This window comes from Coregonus lavaretus (genome assembly GCF_964263955.1).
Source record: "Coregonus lavaretus genome assembly, chromosome: 22".
NCBI lineage: Eukaryota > Metazoa > Chordata > Actinopteri > Salmoniformes > Salmonidae > Coregonus > Coregonus lavaretus.
The window spans coordinates 5,926,999-5,948,242 of record NC_140009.1 but is presented as its reverse complement, the minus strand read 5'-3'; the positions used below and the strand labels follow the sequence as shown (position 1 = coordinate 5,948,242).

Below are 21,244 nucleotides of genomic sequence, written 5' to 3'. Positions count from 1 at the left end.
GTGATTCGTGGATAAAGAATGGTTAATCATTTTGGTAATTTGTACATATATTTTTTTGCATATGAAGCATTTTGTTCCATGATCGAGGATATGCTTGAATGAAAATGTCTCTAAATAACTAAAAGCTGATACCAAATAACTCACTGCTACACTGTGTAAGATCTTTCACTTGCCTTTTTGGTGATTGTTTTCTTATTTGTTTTTATTTGGAACCATGATGGCAGAGCTGGTACCGTGACAACAGTACAACCTGTCGACCTCATGCTCAGCCACTAATGAGTGTTCTGAAACTTGTAATTGACCCCCCCCCCCCCCCCCCCCCCCCAAATGAAGGAAGTTAATCACAAGGCTGGTCTCAGAACGCTGCAGTCAAACAGCTGTCAACTTCAGTTCCATTTATTTAGTTGGTGAGTAGGATGCGTGGGGACAGCTGCCCAGCCTCAGAGAGTATTTGACTGAAGATGAAGATGATCTTTCTCTTCCTTCTTCTATTAGGTGAGATTTTATCCAGGTTTGTCTCATTGAGATAAAAAAAAAAAAAGTTTAGCAAGAGAGACCTGTTTTGTGCCATATTTGGTGATTTCTGTGTGTGTGTGTGTGTGCGTGCGTGCTTGTTTGTTTGATAGATGACCCTGAGATAGAAGCACAACAGGGGATGGTGGTGAATGGACAAGTTCTGCTGAGATTTATATTTCATCCCTTCTACAATGGTTATGAGAAGTTATGTTCTAAACTACATCCTGAGGGATTTCCTGTTGTGAATACCAGAGGATATGTCAATGACTTCTACAAGGGAAGAATATCGACAACAGAATACAACGGTGGGATGGACGTTAAGATATGGAATTTAAAGCTTGTGGACGCTGGTGACTACAGGTGTGTTATTGTCAGCAGTGTGAATCATATCTACTCTGACTATCGCCTCCAGATTGGTAAGAACCCTCATAAATAAATCAAACAATCTTAAATTAAGTAAAGAATGTTATTCTGTTCTATTCTAGGAACTGTGATATTAGCAACTGGAATGCATACTGTAGGTAAACCAATGTGTTGAGGCCAAGGAAATATGTAAGCACGTACAGTATGAGGAAGATTAGGTCAACTTGTAAAATAACAGATCACTGTGTTGAAATGAGTGCTTATTAAACTGTCTCCGTTTAGATCATGGTCGACGTAGCGGTCTTGTACCCCCTGGACCTCGTGTCAGGTCAACCATCAGACCCTCCATCTCATCATCATCATCATCCTCCTCCTCAGACGCCTCTGTTTTCTACAAGCACCACAATGACGGCCCCAGGTGCAATCTCTCTCTCACACACACATACTGGTTAATTATTCCTTATAGTTGATAATGTTATAGTTGATACGAGTTGTGGGAGTGGTGTAATTATGTCAATATTTCGTCACGTTTTGTCCTATTCACCTGTTAGTGTTTCCCGGAGCTTTGGTGTACCGCTGGCTGCAGGTCTCTGCGTCACTATGGTGATTGTAATCTGTTCGATCGTAGTTGCTGTGGTTCATCGCAAAGTCGAGGCGGAGAGTAAGAGGAATAACTTTCAGTGTTTCATCCCGTTAAATCGTCTTTCAAATACGTAGGCTATGACCTTTAGCCAGTAGACGTCCCATGATTTTGACGTTGTTGCACTGTGTCTGTTCTTTGTTAAAGTTTAAGTCATTTTCATGTTCTTCACAGAGAAATGTGGAGCAACTTCCAGTGACTCAGCAGCCCACACTCTATCAGTAAGTGCTAAATGTGACCCTTGTCTTCATGACTCAGTGTCACATTTCCTGTTTTGTCCCAGAAACGACAACAAAGAATAATAATAATAGTGTTTGAGCTTGACGTTCCCATGATGTCTCTTGAGCTTGACGTTCCCATGATGTCTGTTGAGCTTGACGTTCCCATGATGTCTGTTGAGCTTGACGTTCCCATGATGTCTGTTGATATGTCTTCTGCAGTGTGCTCCATAATAAACAGTTTGTAAACAACTTATATGTATAAATACTCATTATAAAGACTGTTTATATACCTTAATATAAAGTGTTACTAAATATTATTGAATGTGTATGTCTCCTGCAGTACATCCCTCAAGAGGAGAGCAGTATCCTCTACACCACGGTGGACTTCAAACCTCATGAGAACCACACCACAGAGCTGTATGCTAACCTACAGACACTCAGCAGCCCCAGAGGTCATGACCCTGACCCACACAGAGAGCCTGCTGGGACTGTGGTGTACTCCACACTGGCTAGCAACCAACGCTGAACTGGATTGTTACGTATCTGTATCTTTCTTAGCCCAGTGGTCCCAGATCTGTTTGTGCTGTCTTGATATGCTGTCATGACCAATCTGTATGTTGCTTCAATGTGGATACTTAAATAGGACAAATGTGTTTAAAGCTAGAATCCTTAGTTGCTACATACATTACAAAAAATATATATATATATATATATACCCATTGATTCTTGAAAAATCTAACTTATAAATGCCTCGTGAGGTTAGGTCATCTGTCGTACCCCATCAGAACCCAAAATAGAAGCTTGTTTTACTCCAGTGTTTGTAAACAATGTAAATGTTTACAAACATGGTATAGTCTCAAAACACGGTTCAAACTATAGTGTTGATATCATGGATGGTCAGTCCTTGTATCCATAGCTATGTCTAGGATTTAGAGTGGTTACTTTTTTCCAGGCCCATCCTTCCGCTTTTTACCAAAACAGTGGCGGGGCGACGTTTTGTTTCCACTGCAGATTCTAGCTTTAAGATGATTTGATTTATGTCAATTTTTTTTTAAACTTATGAACCATACAAATAAAAGATAACTGAACTGCACCAGGATTTACTCTGACTGCCTTTCAACAAGCTGGCTGTATTGACAGGCTGAGTTCGTGTCTATCTGGACATCAGGTTATCTGGCATCCAATCACCATGTCCTTATCGGTAAGTTTCCTCTGGATAAAACCTTACAGACAGAGCGTTCCCCTACCCATTCATACAAGAGATGGTTATCTATGGCTCTGGACCTACCTGCCTCCATGTTCGGGTCAATATTCTATCGTATTCTGTTCTTACATTACATGAAGAGGTTCCACAAGAGGATCCACTTCAGAGAGAAAAAGCTACAGAGACTTTATTTGCAATGCTAAAATACATATTTATTTGATTACATTTCACAATCTACAACATTTCCCCGACTAGTTTAGAGCATAAATCACATGTACAACCTATTAGTCATTAACTGGAGGACTAGGGCCTCAATTCAATCCAGACTGTGGAAGAGCCGCGCTATAAATTTTAAAGATGTTGTTCCCGCATTCACAGAGACTTCATTCACGGTAAACTATGCATATGTTGGCTCAATCATAATAATATAATATGCCATTTAGCAGACGCTTTTATCCAAAGTGACTTAGTCACGTGTGCATAAATTTTTTACATATGGGTGGTCCCGGGGATTGAACCCACTACCCTGGCGTTACAAGCGCCACGCTCTACCAATTGAGCTACAGAGGACCTATCACACTATTACGCGGATCTTCTGCTGTCAGGATTTAACCTAGCCCTTAAGGATCTTTGGGATCAGTGGAGCTCTGTAGATCTAGTGGATCTCTTACACAGCTTTGGCCAGACCAACCCTGTTGTTCTGCCTGTCGAAGATTGCATAGTACTGCCTGATGAAGACATCTCCAAGGATCCAGAGCTGCTGATAGCCACCGTTACTAAAACCAGTCCTGCAGCCGTAGGGGTCCTAGAGAGGGAGAGAGAGAGAGAGATGGGGATGGGGCAAGAGATATGGGGGGATGGGGAGAGAGGGAGGGGGGATGGGGAGAGAGGGAGAGGGAGGGGGGGTGGGGAGGGGGAGAGAGGGAGGGGGAAAGGGAGAGAGGGAAAGAGAGCGAGGGAGGGGGAGAGGGAGAGAGAGAGGGGGGAGAGAGAGGGGGAAGGGGAGAGAGAGAGAGAGGGGGTAGGGGAGAGAGGGGGAAGGGGAGAGAGAGAGAGGGTGGAGGGGAGAGAGATGAGGGGGAGAGAGATAGGGGAGGGGGAGGGGCAGAGAGAGAGAGAGATGGAGAGGAAAATCTGGATGTTTTTCAGATATCGCACTTTTCCTCTTAGTACATCTGAGAAGTCAAGTCTCAGATGTACAGGTACTCTGATGAAGGAGCTTGCTCCGAAACACATCAGCATTACAGATTAGATAGGTCAGATAGGTTGTATGTAACGTCTTTCAGTAGACTACCTGGGAGGTGATAGGTTGTATGTAACGTCTTTCAGTAGACTCTACCTGGGAGGTGATAGGTTGTATGTAACGTCTTTCAGTAGACTCTACCTGGGAGGTGATAGGTTGTATGTAACGTCTTTCAGTAGACTACCTGGGAGGTGATAGGTTGTATGTAACATCTTTCAGTAGACTACCTGGGAGGTGATAGGTTGTATGTAACGTCTTTCAGTAGACTCTACCTGGGAGGTGATAGGTTGTATGTAACGTCTTTCAGTAGACTCTACCTGGGAGGTGATAGGTTGTATGTAACGTCTTTCAGTAGACTACCTGGGAGGTGATAGGTTGTATGTAACGTCTTTCAGTAGACTACCTGGGAGGTGATAGGTTGTATGTAACGTCTTTCAGTAGACTCTACCTGGGAGGTGATAGGTTGTATGTAACGTCTTTCAGTAGACTACCTGGGAGGTGATAGGTTGTATGTAACGTCTTTCAGTAGACTACCTGGGAGGTGATAGGTTGTATGTAACGTCTTTCAGTAGACTACCTGGGAGGTGATAGGTTGTATGTAACGTCTTTCAGTAGACTCTACCTGGGAGGTGATAGGTTGTATGTAACGTCTTTCAGTAGACTACCTGGGAGGTGATAGGTTGTATGTAACGTCTTTCAGTAGACTACCTGGGAGGTGATAGGTTGTATGTAACGTCTTTCAGTAGACTACCTGGGAGGTGATAGGTTGTATGTAACGTCTTTCAGTAGACTCTACCTGGATGGTGAAGGCAGAGGCAGGGATGGTGAAGGCGTGCCCGTTGAGGTTGAAGGTCACCTCGGGCATGTTGGGGATGATGTTGCAGTTCACGGTGGTCTAGGAGAGGGATAATAACATCATCGTTATACTTAATTATGTTGTTAATCAAAGGGGAGGCGGTGATTGATAAAAATTTTAAAAAACTATGACAAGAAAACACACTTATACCACGTCGGTCCCAACCTCAATGTGCTGGCTCAGATATTTGCTGTTCACCACGGTTCGTTCCAACAGCTAACAAGGCCAGGCAGCTTAGTGCAGCTCGGCTTGGCTCAGTAGTGTGAAAGCCCTATAGTTGGACTCACATGTCTGTACCGGTCGGTGTGTGCGTGTGCGTGCGTGACTCACATATCCGTACTGGTTGATGGTGGCTCCGACCAAGTAGTTAATGTTTTTGATGTCATTGGTTGGCCCGACGATCATGGAGGTGCCAGTATCTATGATAGCCTGACAGCCACCATTGCAAGCCACTGTGTTGCCGTTGATGGTAACACTGGAAGGACAAAAATTAGCTGAGTTTACCTGTTGTTCCTATATTTGGTTGTATGTATTTCTTGCTGTTATTGTGTTTTTGACATGAGCAAATAAACTTGAACTTGGTAAGTGCACGGCAAGATTCAGCCATAGGCTCCAGACTGGAAGTACACTCTGAGACACTCCATTTAGTTTGATATGTTACATTTCGTATTGTATGTATTAATTTGTGGATGTCCATCACATTTTTAGTCATTTAGCAGACGCTCTTATTCAGAGCGACTTACAGTCAGTGAGTGCATACAATTTTTTCATACTGGCCCCCCGTGGGAATCGAACCCACAACGCTGGCGTTGCAAGCGCCATGCTCTACCAACTGAGCTACACGGGACATCACCCATTGATATGTTACGAATTACAATTTGTATTATATGTTACAAATTTGCAGAATGTACTTTATGTAAAAAATTGCAAAACGTACTACATGTTACACATTTGCAAAACTTATGATATGTTACGAATTCTATCTAGGTGGCTAACGTTAGCTAGCTGGCTAACATTAGCTAGGCTAGGGGTTAGGGGTTAAGGTTAAGTTTACGAGTTAGGTAAAATGGTTGAGGTTAAGGTTAGGGGACGGGTTAGCTAACATGCTAAGTAGTAGCAAAGTAGCTAAAAAGTAGTAAGTAGTTGAAAAGTTGATAAAATAGCTAAAAAAATGTCCGTGATGAGATTTGAACTCGCAACTTTTTGGTTGCTAGACTTTGTGTTATACACCAACCCATCCACCCCAACCAACCATGCTTCTTTGTTTTTTTCCTTAAGTAACCATCTGTCTTATGTAACCTACCAAACGTACCATATCATACTAATCTGAGTGTGTTTACTATGTTACGTCTGGTCTATGAGACCAGGCTGGGAAGGAGGAATGTTCGTTTTATGTATTGCTGCAATGTGTGTGTGGATTGTGAGTCTATGGCACGTGTCAAAAACTCATTCCACGGAGGGCCGAGTGTCTGCGGGTTTTCTCTCCTCCCTTGTACTTGATTGATGAATTAAGGTCACTAATTAGTAAATAACTCCCTTCACCTGGTTGTCCAGGACTTAATTGAAAGGAAAAACCAAAAACACGCAGACACTAGGCCCTCCATGGAATGAGTTTGACACCCCGGTCTATAGGTTCTGGGTGGTGGCATGAAGGGATGATACAAAAGTCGATAACATGTTGGACAGGGACATAAGCCCTCCTGGTAGAGCATGGCGCTTGCAACGCCAGGGTTGTGGGTTTGATTCCCACGGGGGGCCAGTATGGAAAATGTATGCACTCACTAACTGTAAGTCGCTCTGGATAAAAGCGTCTGCTAAATGACAAAAAATGTAAATAATGCTCTGTGTAGAGTAAAGGGGATATATAGACATGAATATAGGTTCTGTGTGGACTAGTGTACCTACCTGTCCATGGTGATCTGCCAGTAGGTCACCAAGGACAGAGGGATCCATGTGATCTGCCCGGTGTAGTAGGTAGGCTCGATGACACCGAAGGACACCACGCTACCCTCTGCTGAGTTTCTATTGGAGGAGGAGAAAAGGTCAACAAGGTTGTTTAATCATCAACACATTTTTATTTTTATGGATGACACCTCTCCTTCAAAAGGCATTAAAGCAATTGTTTAATTGTATTTACTATCAATGCACTGGCACTTAGATATTTATATCACAACTAAGACAAAATGCCACCTCCCATCCAGGTGTATTTGTTACCCGCTCAGGTAGACAGAGAAGAGGGACTGGGACACCAGGCCCTGGGTCATCATGTTGTCAAAGACAGGTGTGGCTCCAGAGGCTGCCAGGTTGGGGAAAGCCAGGCCCAGGATACCGTCAGCAACCATGTTCGCCATGAAGGGAGCCTCGGTCTGACTGGCACCAAAAATCTGCTGGGTGACAGAGATACCTCCCACCTGGAAACGCACAACATTTTAAAAATTTTTTTATCATGTGATGTTATAAAATGATTAAGATTATTTTGGGGGGTTTATTTAATGTACAGAATGTTGTAATTGGAAGTGTCAATAAAAATTATATATATCACAATAATCAGGGGTGTCATGCACCCCAAAAATCTGAGGGGGCACATATTTCATTAGAATGGCTGGGGGGTGATCCGGAGGCGGACTATTTAGTCATTTAACAGGACTATGCACCCTGTCCGTAAATTGGAGAATTTAGCAATAAAAATGAATTAAAAAACAGCTTTTTCCAACAAACTAGAGCCATTATAATTACGTTTAATTATATGTAAAAAAAAAATATATATATATATATATATATATATATATATACACATATTTTTTTTATTTTTTTTTAAGTGTAATTTTCAGCATATCTAAGCATATCTTGAGCTGTCTGACTGGTGTTTAAATTTTTTAAAGAAACTAAATATGCTTCTCTGCAGCTCTGCTAAAATCTGGGTAAAAGATTGAAAGGAATGTGAGTCTTATTCAGTACATTTAGTTATTGCTAGCTTTTAAAAAGTCTACCAACCTTGCCAGCAGGCATGCCAGCTAAGATAGACAAGCTAGCTACTCTAACTTGATTAACAGCCTGAACGGCTTCTTGGTAGATAGTTATGAGGTTGGGAGATTGGGAACCTATCTGGGCTAGCTAAAGCTAACTTCATAAAATGTGTGGCTAAAATGTGTGACTAGTAGTATTACAAAGAAGATGAAAAAATATATATTATTATTTATATTAACATTTGAGCAATTTAGCAGACACTCTTATCCAGAGTGACTTACAGTTTGTGCATTCATCTTAAGATAGCTAAATGGAACAACCACTTATCTCATTCATGGTAAGTCATTTTTTCCTCAAATTTTTTTCCATTTTCCTATCAGCAAAGTCAGTGCTAGTAGGGGGGTGGAAAATTATAGTGATTATATTTTAATTTGTTTAACACATTTTTGGATACTACATATGTGTTATTTCATAGTTTTCTGTCTTCACTATTATTCTACAATGTAGAAAATAGTAAAAAATTAAGAAAAACCCTTGAATGAGTAGGTGTTCTAAAACTTTTGACCGGTAGTGTATAAATATATATTTAAACAGGACACATCTGAGGGAGTACGTGCCTCCTATGGGCATGATGCTTCTGACAACAATGGGTAGCTAGCTACATTTACAATACTTACCGAAACAGTGTCGTATGCCAGCTGTCCAGTCATGCTGCCAGTTCCGTACTGAATGGAAACAGTCTTGCTGGACCACGTGAAAGTACTGGAGAGTCCAGGGTTGAATTTGTCATGGTTCTCTACTCGAAACATGAACATGTTTATTACAGACCAAGTACAGAGCCTTGCAAAAGTATTCATCCCCCTTGGCATTTGTTCCTATTTTGTTGCATTACAACCTGTAATTTAAATGGCTTTTTATTTGGATTTCATGTAATTGACATACACAAAATAGTCAAAATTGGTGAAGTGAAATGAAAAAAATAACTTGTTTCAAAAAAATTATACAAAATAAATAACGTAAAAGTGGTGTGTGCATATGTATCCACCCCGTTTGCTAAGAAGCCCCTAAATAAGATCTGGTGCAACCAATTACCTTCAGAAGTCACATAATTAGATAAATAAAGTCCACCTGTGTGCAATCTAAGTGTCACATGATCTGTCACATGATCTCAGTATATATACACCTGTTCTGAAAGGCCCCAGAGTCTGCAACACCACTAAGCAAGGGGCACCACCAAGCAAGCGGCACCATGAAGACCAAGGAGCTCTCCAAACAGGTCAGGGACAAAGTTGTGGAGAAGTACAGATCACGGTTGGGTTACAAAAAAATATCTGAAACTTTGAACATCCCACGGAGCACCATTGAATCCATTATTAAAAAATGGAAAGAATATGGCACCACAACAAGCCTGCAAAGAGAGGGCTACCCACCAAAACTCACGGACCAGACAAGGAGGGCATTAATCAGAGAGGCAACAAAGAGATCTCCACAGCGGAGATTGGAGTATCTGTCCATAGGACCACTTTAAGACGTACACTCCACAGAGCTGGGCTTTATGGAAGAGTGGCCAGAAAAAAGCCATTGCTTAAAGAAAAAAATAAGTAAACACATTTGGTGTTCGCCAAAAGGCTTGTGGGAGTCTCTCCAAACATATGGAAGAAGGTACTCTGGTCAGATGAGACTAAAATTGAGCTTTTTGGCCATCAAGGAAAACGCTATGTCTGGCGCAAACCCAACACCTATCATCACCCCGAGAACTCCATCCCCACAGTGAACCATGGTGGTGGCAGCATCATGCTGTGGGGATATTTTTCATCGGCAGGGACTGGGAAACTGGTCAGAATTGAAGGAATGATGGATGGCGCTAAATACAGGGAAATTCTTGAGGGAAACCTGTTTCAGTCTTCCAGAGATTTGAGACTGGGACGGAGGTTTACCTTCCAGCAGGACAATGACCCTAAGCATACTGCTAAAGCAACACTCGAGTGGTTTAAGGGGAAACATTTAAATGTCTTGGAATGGCATAGTCAAAGGCCAGACCTCAATCCAATTGAGAATCTGTGGTATGACTTAAAGATTGCTGTACACCAGCGGAACCCATCCAACTTGAAGGAGCTGGAGACATACCCCAAGAGACTTGCAGCTGTAATTGCTGCAAAAGGTGGCTCTACAAAGTATTGACTTTGGGGGGGTGAATAGTTATGCACGCTCAAGTTCTGTTCTTTCGTTTCAAAGTGGTAGGTATGTTGTGTAAATCAAATGATACAAACCCCCCAAAAATCCATTTTAATTCCAGGTTGTAAGGCAACAAAATAGGAAAAATGCCAAGGGGGGTGAATACTTTCACAAGCCACTGTACATATTAGATTAGGGATTAGAACCAGCGACCTTTCGGTTACTGGCATAAAGCTCTTACCCACTAAGCTACCTGCCGCCCTATACCATACCATTGCAAAACTGAACATTCAATCATTGGTATTTCAAACATTGAGTTATTCTCTACAATACACACTGTAAAGGGGAAAAAATTAAAATACATTAATCCAATTTCCTGTTTTATTATGTCGAGCCAACCCCCTTATGCAGTAAATCTCAAGGTGCAAGGTGCAACCTCAAGGTCCCTCAGACCCTAACCTCAATATGATACTGGCTAGGTACTCAATATGATACTGTTTATGCAACTCTGCCACAAGAGACTACTCAGCGAGACTACTTAGAGACTACTCATAGAGACTACTCAGAGACTACTCAGAGACTACTCAGAGACTACTCAGAGACTACTCAGAGAGACTACTCAGAGACTAATCAGAAACTACCCAGAGAGACTACTCAGAGACTACTCAGAGAATACTCAGAGACTACTCAGAGAGACTACTTAGAGACTACTCCGAGACTACTCCAAGACTACTCAGAGACTACTCAGAGACTACTCAGACCCCTGGAGTATACTCACGGCAAGCCTGACTGGAGCAGTAGACAGAGGGAACCCACAGGTTGGAGGAGCCAGTGTCAAAGATGACCTTGAAGGACTGGGGAGGGGTTCCAATGGAGATCACACCATAGTAGGACAACTGCAGGGAGACGGTGAAACAGATGTACTGTAAGTCAGAGTACTACAGTATGAACAAACAGTCGTTTGTCTGGTATGTAGATATACTGAACAGTCTTTTATACTGATGTGAGCCGATGTGAGCAAGACCTTTAAACAGGTCAACATTCACAAGGCCGCGGGGCCAGACGGATTACCAGGACGTGTACTCAGTTCATGCGCGGACCAACTGGCAAGTGTCTTCACTGACATTTTCAACCTCTCCCTGTCTGAGTCTGTAATACCAACATGTTTCAAGCAGACTACCATAGTCCCTGTGCCCAAGAACACTAACGTAACCTGCCTAAATGACTACCGACCCGTAGCACTCACATCTGTAGCCATGAAGTGCTTTGAAAGGCTGGTCATGGCTCACATCAACACCATCCTCCCGGAAACCCTAGACCCACTCCAATTCGCATACCGCCGCAACAGATCCAGAGATCATGCAATCTCAATCACACTCCACACTGCCCTTTCCCACCTGGACAAAAGGAATACCTATGTGAGAATGCTGTTCATTGACTACAGCTCAGCGTTCAACACCATAGTGCCCACAAAGCTCATCACTAAGCTAAGGACCCTGGGACTTAAGACCTCCCTCTGCAACTGGATCCTGGACTTCCTGACGGGTCGCCCCCAGGTGGTAAGGGTAGGCAACAACACAGCTACCACGCTGAACCTCAACACGGGGGGCCCTCAGGGGTGCGTGATTAGTCCCCTCCTGTACTCCCTGTTCACCCACTAATGCGTGGCCGAGCACGACTCCAACACCATCATTAAGTTTGCTGATGACACAACAATGGTAGGCCTGATCACCGACAATGATGAGACAGCCTATAGGGAGGAGGTCAGAGACCTGGCAGTGTGGTGCCAGGACAACAACCTCTCTCTCAACATGAGCAAGACAAAAGGAGCTGATTGTGGAATACAGGAAAAGGAGGACTGAACACGTAGTGGAGTGGGTTGTAGTGGAGCGGGTAGAGAGTTTCAAGTTCCTTGGTGTCCACATCACCAACAAATTATCATGGTCCAAACACACCAAGACAGTTGTGAAGAGGGCACGACAAAGCCTATTCCCCCTCAGGAAACTGAAAAGATTTGGCATGGGTCCCCAGATCCTCAAAAAGTTATACAGCTGCACAATCGAGAGCATCCTGACTGGTTGCATCACCGCCTGGTATGGCAACTGCTCAGTATCCAACCGCAAGGCGCTACAGAGAGTAGTGCGTACGGCCCAGTACATCATTGGGGCCAAGCTTCCTGCCATCCAGGACCTCTATACTAGGCGGTGTCAGAGGAAGGCCCAAAAAATGGTCCTAGGCTCCAGTCACCCAAGTCATAGACTGTTCTCTCTGCTACCGCACGACAAGTGGTACCGGAGTGCCAAGTCTAGGTCCAAAAGGCTTTTTACACTGCTGCTACTCGCTGTTTATTATCTATGCATAGTCACTTTACCCCTACCTACATGTACATATCACCTCAATTACCTCGACTAACCTGTACCCCCGCACATTGACCCGGTACCGGTATCCCCGGTATATAGCCTCGTTATTGTTCTTTTATTGTGTTACTTTTTTATTTTATTTTTTACTTTTAGTTTATTTAGTAAATATTTTCTTAACTCTATTTTCTTAAAACTGCATTGTTGGATAAGGGCTTGTAAGTAAGCATTTCATGGTAAGGTCTACACCTGTTGTATTCAGCGCATGTGACAAATAAAATTTGATTTGATTTGAAAATATAAACGCAACATGTTAAGTGTTGGTCCAATGTTTCATGAGCAAAAATAAAAGATCCCAGAAATGTTCCATATGCACAAAACGCTTATTTCTCTCACATTTTGGGCACAAATCTGTTTACATCCCTGTTAGTGAGCATTTCTCTTTTGCCAAGATAATTCATGTGGCATATGAAGAAGCTGATTAAACAGCATGATCATTACACGGGTGCACCTTGTGCTGGGGACAATAAAAGGACACTCTAAAATGTGCAGTTTTGTCACACAACACAATGCCACAGATTTCTCAAGTTTTGACGGAGCGTGCAATTGGCATGCTGATTGCAGGAATGTCCACCAGAGATGTTGCCAGAGAATTGAATGTTCATTTCTCTACCATAAGCCTCCTCCAACATCGTTTTAGAGAATTTGGCAGTACGTCCAACCGGCCTCACAACTGCAGACCACGTGTATGGCGTCATGTGAGTGAGCAGTTTGTTGATGTGCCCCATGGTGGCGGTGGAGTTATGGTATGGGCAGGCATAAGCTACAGACAACGAACACAATTGCATTTTATCAATGGCAATTTGAATGCACAGAGATACCATTATGAGATCCTGAGGCCCATTGTCGTGCCATTCATCTGCTGCCTTCACCTCATGTTTCAGCATGATAATGCACGGACCCATGTCGCAAGGATCTGTACACAATTCCTGGAAGCTGAAAATGTCCCAGTTCTTCCATGGCCTGCATACTCACCAGACATGTCACCCATTGAGCATGTTTGGGAGACTCTGGATCGACGTGTGCGGCAGCGTGCGGCAGCGTGTTCCAGTTCCCGCCAATATCCAGCAACTTCGCAGAGCCAATGAAGAGGAGTGGGACAACATTCCACATGCCACATTCAACAGCCTGATCAATCCTATGCAAAGGAGATGTGTCGCGCTGCATGAGGCAAATGGTGGTCACACCAGATACTGACTGGTTCTGTTCCACGCCCCTACCTTTAAAAAAAAAGATCTGTGACCAACAGATGCATATCTGTATTTCCAGTCATGTGAAATCCATAGATTAGGGCCTAATGAATTTATTTCAATTGACAGATTTCCTCATATGAACTGTAACTCAGTAAAATCTTTGAAATTGTTGCATGATGCGTTTATATTTTTGTTCAGTATAGATCAGAAGAATCCTACAGTATTGCCTTTGTAGACTAGCCTGGTACCAAATCTGTTTTATATAATGGTATATAACTCCCATGGTCGTTGTCTATACAGCAAAAACAGATCTGGGAACAGTCACCAGGCTAATGCAGTATTTCACCATACTACTCCTGACTCTGCCTTACGTCAGCGTCGTTGGTCATAGCCTCATTTCCACCGGTCTGGTAGAATTTGGCCATAGGGTTGTAGGGGAACTTCAGCCTTGTCTCCTCCCATAAACCTTTCTCCATCAGGGTCTCTCTGGCAGTCTTCCCCTTGATCAGAGAGATCCTGAAAACACATGATCAAAATCAAAATCTGAATCACCGTTATTCGACAATTACATTTACATGTACTAGGAATTTGACCTGGTGACAATAATAAACAGAATATACAGACTAAAAGAAAAGAAAAGAACTGGACTTACTTGGTATGACCCTCGGAGAGGAACAGGACTTACTTGGTATGACCCTCGGAGAGGAACAGGACTTACTTGGTATGACACTCGGAGAGGAACAGGACTTACTTGGTATGACACTCGGAGAGGAACAGGACTTACTTGGTATGACACTCGGAGAGGAACAGGACTTACTTGGTATGACCCTCGGAGAGGAACAGGTCTTACATGGTATGACACTCGGAGAGGAACAGGACTTACTTGGTATGACCCTCGGAGAGGAACAGGACTTACTTGGTATGACCCTCGGAGAGGAACAGGACTTACTTGGTATGACACTCGGAGAGGGCCACTAGGGCACACAGGACGACAGCCCACTTCATCATGGGTGCTTCTGGTTCTTCTTGGATTCAGTGAGCGAAGTTAGAGTAGGAGAACCAAGTCCTTATATTCAGTTATCCTGTACACCAGGACCCAATCCACAGCGAGTAATGACCCAATCCATAGCCAATTGACCATGTCATGCCATGCCCTCCCTTAGCAAACAATATCACACAATGTGCACGTCCCAAAATCGCACACTATCAACAATATAGTGTACTACTTTTGAACAGGACCCATATGCCACTAGTCAAAAGTAGTGCACTATATAGGGAATAGGGTGCCGTTTGGAACACAGTGATATCTCAACTTCAGATAAGAAAAGTGTGAAATGGTTACAAACATAAAACGCCTGAGTAGCAAAAGTAAATATGCTTTGGAACAATGTTAATGAACAGTCATTGTCATTATCTAATCTTGGGAAATAGCTGATACAAGTCTGAGCCGCCATCACCCTTGTTTCGTAAATTGAAAAAAGAACATATTTGTTTACCATCAAAGAGTTGAAGAGACAAATTAACAAAAACCTAAACAATGGAATAATATTCCAAAGTGTGTTCCATGTTGTTTTTTTCACATGCAAATATAACTTCATTTTCTAAACATACTGTATCTGTAGGGGAGAGTGAAGGAAGCTGTGCCAATGGGTTGGTTGAGCCACAATTTATTTCTAGGAAACCATACACAAAATGAATCCTGTGACCAAATATTTAGGAAGAGGTCATTATTTAATGGGGTCCTAGAAACTACATGGCAAAAGTGGTAAGCAAGTAAGGTACAAAAAAATTTGATATGAACAAAGTGTTATGGGTTTCATGATGCTAAACCAGAGTACATACAGAGCCACTGCATTGTGTGAATTGTGAGCCTGTCTTGTGTTTGTCATCTGCTGCCATGGAAATATCACCTCAGCATGTTTCAGACATCTTTGGGTAATGGGTTCTATGGGCTCTAACGCTGAGCAGCTCAAAGCATTCAGAGTACTTTAAGAAGCTTTGTAGGGACCACATCCTGCAGTACAATAGGCCATAGATTACAACCTACAGCGCCATAGATTACAACCTACAGCGCCATAGATTACAACCTACAGCGCCATAGATTACAACCTACAGCGCCATAGATTACAACCTACAGCGCCATAGATTACAACCTACAGCGCCATAGATTACAACCTACAGCGCCATAGATTACAACCTACAGCGCCATAGATTACAACCTACAGCGCCATAGATTACAACCTACAGCGCCTTCAGAAAGTATTCACAACCCCTTGACTTTTTCTACATTCTGTTGTGTTTCAGCCTGAATTTAAAATGGATTCAATTGAGATTTTGTGTCACTGATACACACACAATACCCAATAATGTAAGTGGAATTTTGTTTTTAGAAATGTTTACAAATTAATAAAAAATGTATAGCTAAAATTTATTGAGTCAATAAGTACATTTTACATACGCTCTTATCCAGAGCGACTTACAGTTAGTGAGTGCATACATTTTTCATACTGCCCCCCCCGTGGGAGTCGAACCCACAACCCTGGCGTTGCAAACGCCGTGCTCTACCAACTGAGCTACACAGGGCCTAAGTATTCAACCCCTTTGTTATGGCAAGCCTAAATAAGTTCAGGAGTAACATTTTTGCTTAACAAGTCACATAATAAGTTGCATGGATTCACTCTGTGTGCAATAATAGTGGTTAACCTGATTTTTGAATGACTACTCCATCTCTGTACCCCACATATACAGTAAGGTCCCTCAGTCGAGGTCAGTCGAGAAGTGAATTTCAAGCACAGAGTCAAAGAGCAGAGAGGTTTTCCAATGCTTCACGAAGAAGGGCACCTATTGGTAGATGGGTAAAAAAAAAAGAAGCAGATACTGAATATTCCTTTGAGCATGGTGAAATTATTAATTAGACTTTGGATGGTGTATCAATACACCCAGTCACTACAAAAATACAGGCATCCTTCCTAACTCAGTTGCCGGAGTGGAAGGAAAGCACTCAGGGATTTCACCATGAGGCCAATGATGATTTTAAAACAGTCACAGAGTTTAATGGCTGTGATAGGAGAAAACTGAGGATGGATCAACAACATTGTAGTTATTCCACAATACTAACCTGCATGACAGTGTGAAATAAGGAAGCCTGTACAGAATAAAATATTCCAGAACATGTATCCTGTTTGCAATTGTGACGAGGTGGTGTTGAAGGAGTCAGGCGCAGGAGGGTAAATCACAGAATAACAGGCTTTAATCCGCAAAATACAGGTTTACGCAGAAATGCGTCAAACACACTCCAGGGCACAAAACAGGAGCACTGGAAAATACAAGGCACACAGGAAAATCTCAGGTCGATACACATTACACGACCTCCACCAAGCTTCACAATAAACAATCACCAACACAGACAAGGAAGCCCCCAGGTGGTAAGGGTAGGTCACAACACATCTGCCACACTGACGCTCAACACGGGGGGCCCTCAGGGGTGCGTGCTCAGTCCCCTCCTGTACTCCGTGTTCACCCATGACTGCATGGCCAGGCACGACTCCAACACCATCATTAAGTTTGCCGATGACACAACAGTGGTAGGCCTGATCACCGACAACGATGAGACAGCCTATAGGGAGGAGGTCAGAGACCTGGCCGTGTGGTGCCAGGATAACCTCTCCCTCAACGTGACCAAGACAAAGGAGATGATTGTGGACTACAGGAAAAAAAAGAGGACTGAGCACGCCCCCATTCTCATCGACTGGGCTGTAGTGGAACAGGTTGAGAGCTTCAAGTTCCTTGGTGTTCACATCACCAACGAACTATCATGGTCCAAACACACCAAGACAGTCGTGAAGAGGGCACGACAAAGCCTATTCCCCCTCAGGAGACTGAAAAGATTTGGCATGGGTCCTCAGATCCTCAACAAATTCTACAGCTGCACCATCGAGAGCATCCTGACTGGCTGCATCACCGCATGGTATGGCAACTGCTTGGCCTCCGACCGCAAGGCACTACAGAGGGTAGTGCGTACGGCCCAGTACATCACTGGGGCCAAGCTTCCTGCCATCCAGGACATCTATACCAGGCGGTGTCAGAGGAAGGCCCTCAAAATTGTCAAAGACTCCAGCCTCCCTAGTCATAGACTGTTCTCTCTGCTACCGCACGGCAAGCGGTACCGGAGTGCCAAGTCTAGGTCCAAAAGACTTCTCAACAGCTTCTACCCCCAAGCCATAAGACTCCTGAACAGCTAATCATGGCTACCCGGATTTGATTTGATTTGATTTGATTTAATGAGGGAATAAGGACCAGGTGTGTGTGATTGAAGACAAGACAAATGGAGTGATGATAAATGGATCGGCAGTAGCTAGTAAGCCGGTGACGCCGAACGCCGAAACCTGCCCGAACAAGGAGGGGAGGCAGCCTCGGCGGAAGTCATGACAGCAATAAGGCACTAAAGTAATACTGCAAGAAATGTGGCAAAGAAATGCACAAAATTAGTGTTTTTATTTACATACAAAAACATTAGAACATTATAATTTTTCTTCCACTTTGACATTACAGATTATTGTGTGTAGATCGTTGACAAAAAAAAACAATTAAATCAATTTTAATCTCACTTTGCAACACAACAAAATGTGAAAAGAGTCAAGGGGTGTGAATACTTTCTGAAGGCACTGTAGTTTTAAGATTATTTTAAACAGCAGTTGGGGTCTCTATAAGCTACAATAAGAGGTCCTAAACATAGCATGAAAGTGCATCCTTGTAGCTGTGTGGCAAGTTGAGCCAATGGCTAATCACTATACCCCATACAAATGCTGATCACATTTTGACAATTTTATGCATAATATGCATAGTATTTTGAAGACAACTATGTAGACTAGCTTGCCGTCGCCAAAGTTATTTAATAACAACATTCCACAAGAACATGGCGATCAATATATATAGAAAAAAAGTTAAGGCTTTTATTCAATCAAATCCGCTGTAGCCGACATCCGCATAGCGGTTGCTTTGGTGACGTTGGAGGCGGAACTGCGTTAGGGCTGTCAAATCCACAAGCAGCTCCTGACACTATACCTAAAGCGGACATTGCCATTGGCTGCACGGAGCATGAGATAATCCCATGCAGAATGTGAGATGTAATCTACACCTTGATTAGGCTGACAGAAATCCTCATTATTTTGTTGAATGATTTTCAATCTTAGTGTCAATATTTCTATAGGCCTATATAGCCCTCAAATTGAACTCTGGATCTTGAAGCCAGTTCCACCGCTTTTTTCATCGATCCCCTCTAATCAAGGACTGATTCAGACCTGGAGCACCAGGTGTATGAACTTAATGATCTGGTAGAACAGATAACCAGCATAGTAAGAGTTGAATACCCCTGGCCTATAGCCTACACTTGGACAGGTGTGGCTTCCTGACAATGATCAAGCACAGCTGCTTACCGATTTGACAGATCCAAGCAGATACACCTCCAAATCATTAGCTATGTGAACTGAGGTCAAATTTGTTTTATATCGGATATTTGGTGGATATCCAGTTCTCTCGTCAATAGCTATTGAACCAAGCATGCCTTGACTATTAAATTGATATATTCTGAATCAGGGGAGGATGGACGAAAATCCACTGCTTTTTTTGAGGGGGGGTCGTTTAAATGTATTTATCTAGCTTTCAATCGTCAATAGCTCTTAGACAAAGCGTGGCATGACTATGAAAATGATATTCTGAATCGGGGAGGATGGACAAAAATCCTCTTATTTTGATTAAATGTCATTTATACAAACTTTTAAAAAGCTTTCAATCGTCAATAGCTCTTACACAAAGCGTGCCATGTCTATGAAAACAATATATTCTGAATCAGGGGAGGATGTTGACATTTAGATTGTCTTTTTTTAAGGTGGCTTTCCATCTTCAATAGCTCCTACACAAAGCGTGCCATGTCTATGAAAATGATACACTGAAATCTTATTATAAACATAAAAAGAATAGTGTGGATTTTTCTCCTTCCACCCGATTCAGAAAATACCATCTTCATAGTCATGGCATGCTTTGTCATGGTTTTAATAGCTGTTGATGACAGAAAACAGAATATCCACCAAATATCCAATATGAAACTAATTTCACCTTGGTGCTATTGCCTTAGTGCTAACCCTTAATGTCCCAGACAATACGTAGTATATTGACCGACCAAATATAACACAAAGTTATCTACAAGTCATTAATGAACAATTGGTCTGTAATCAGGCGTTGGTTATCAGTTCATTAAACAGAATGTCTGGCAGTGTGTAGAGGTAGTATCTGACAATAGATTTTAAAGATCACATTTTAACTTTTCTTTTTTACAATAACATAAAGATGACCTGCAGGACACAATTTGAACTCTTGAAAGGAGATCTACTGCTTCAGTATGGCACCCCCCACAATATAAATAAAATGCTAATGCAACTGGGAATATCTTTTATCTGAAAATATGAGTAGATATATTATTTCTAAATAATAGAGTTTACAGTGCTATGTACAGTTGAAGTCGGAAGTTTACATACACTTAGGTTGGAGTCATTAAAACTTGTTTTTCAACCACTCCACAAATTTCTTGTTAACAAACTATAGTTTTGGCAAGTCGGTTAGGACATCTACTTTGTGCATGACATGAGTAATTTTCCCAACAATTGTTTACAGACAGATTATTTCACTTATAATTCACTGTATCATAATTCCAGTGGGGCAGAAGTTTACGTACACTAAGTTGACTGTGCCTTTAAACAGCTTGGGAAATTCCAGAAAATGATGTCATGGCTTTAGAAGCTTCTGATAGGCTAATTGACATCATTTGAGTCAATTGGAGGTGTACCTGTGGATGTATTTCAAGGCCTACCTTCAAACTATGTGCCTCTTTGCTTGACATCATGGGAAAATCAAAAGAAATTAGCCAAGACCTCAGAAAAAAAATGGTAGACCTCCACAAGTCTGGTTCATCCTTGGGAGCAATTTCCAAACGCCTGAAGGTACCACGTTCATCTGTACAAACAATAGTACGCAAGTATAAACACCATGGGACCACGCAGCCGTCATACCGCTCAGGAAGGAGACGCGTTCTGTCTCCTAGAGATCAACGTACTTTGGTGCGAAAAGTGCAAATCAATCCCAGAACAACAGCAAAGGACCTTGTGAAGATGCTGGAGGAAACAGGTACAAAAGTATCTATATCCACAGTAAAACGAGTCCTATATCGACATAACCTGAAAGGCTGCTTAGCAAGGAGGAAGCCACTGCTCCAAAACCGCCATAAAAAAGACAGACTACGGTTTGCAACTGCACATGGGGACAAAGATCGTACTTTTTGGAGAAATGTCCTCTGGTCTGATGAAACAAAAATAGAACTGTTTGGCCATAATGACCATCGTTATGTTTGGAGGAAAAAGGTGGATGCTTGCAAGCCGAAGAACACCATCCCAACCG

At 42.5% G+C, this 21,244-nt stretch overlaps 2 protein-coding genes across 2 annotated transcripts; one reads left to right on the top strand and one right to left on the bottom strand.

The window, feature by feature from the left end:
* Positions 1-376: 376 nt before the first annotated feature.
* LOC311149852 (uncharacterized protein) lies at positions 377-2,823 on the top strand. Its single transcript, XM_084187093.1, has 6 exons — positions 377-495; positions 627-932; positions 1,162-1,297; positions 1,431-1,540; positions 1,694-1,740; positions 2,081-2,823. Exons 1-6 carry the CDS (start codon positions 462-464, stop codon positions 2,264-2,266), a joined length of 819 nt encoding a protein of 272 aa, XP_084043219.1. The 5' UTR covers positions 377-461; the 3' UTR covers positions 2,267-2,823.
* A 788-nt stretch (positions 2,824-3,611) lies between these two features.
* LOC311149845 (pepsin A-like) lies at positions 3,612-14,803 on the bottom strand (the record flags this gene model as incomplete). Its single annotated transcript, XM_084187082.1, has 9 exons — positions 3,612-3,749; positions 4,984-5,082; positions 5,374-5,518; positions 6,949-7,065; positions 7,258-7,454; positions 8,688-8,806; positions 10,964-11,081; positions 14,167-14,311; positions 14,745-14,803. 9 exons carry the CDS (start codon positions 14,801-14,803, stop codon positions 3,612-3,614), a joined length of 1,137 nt encoding a protein of 378 aa, XP_084043208.1.
* Between the last annotated feature and the right edge of the window lie 6,441 nt (positions 14,804-21,244).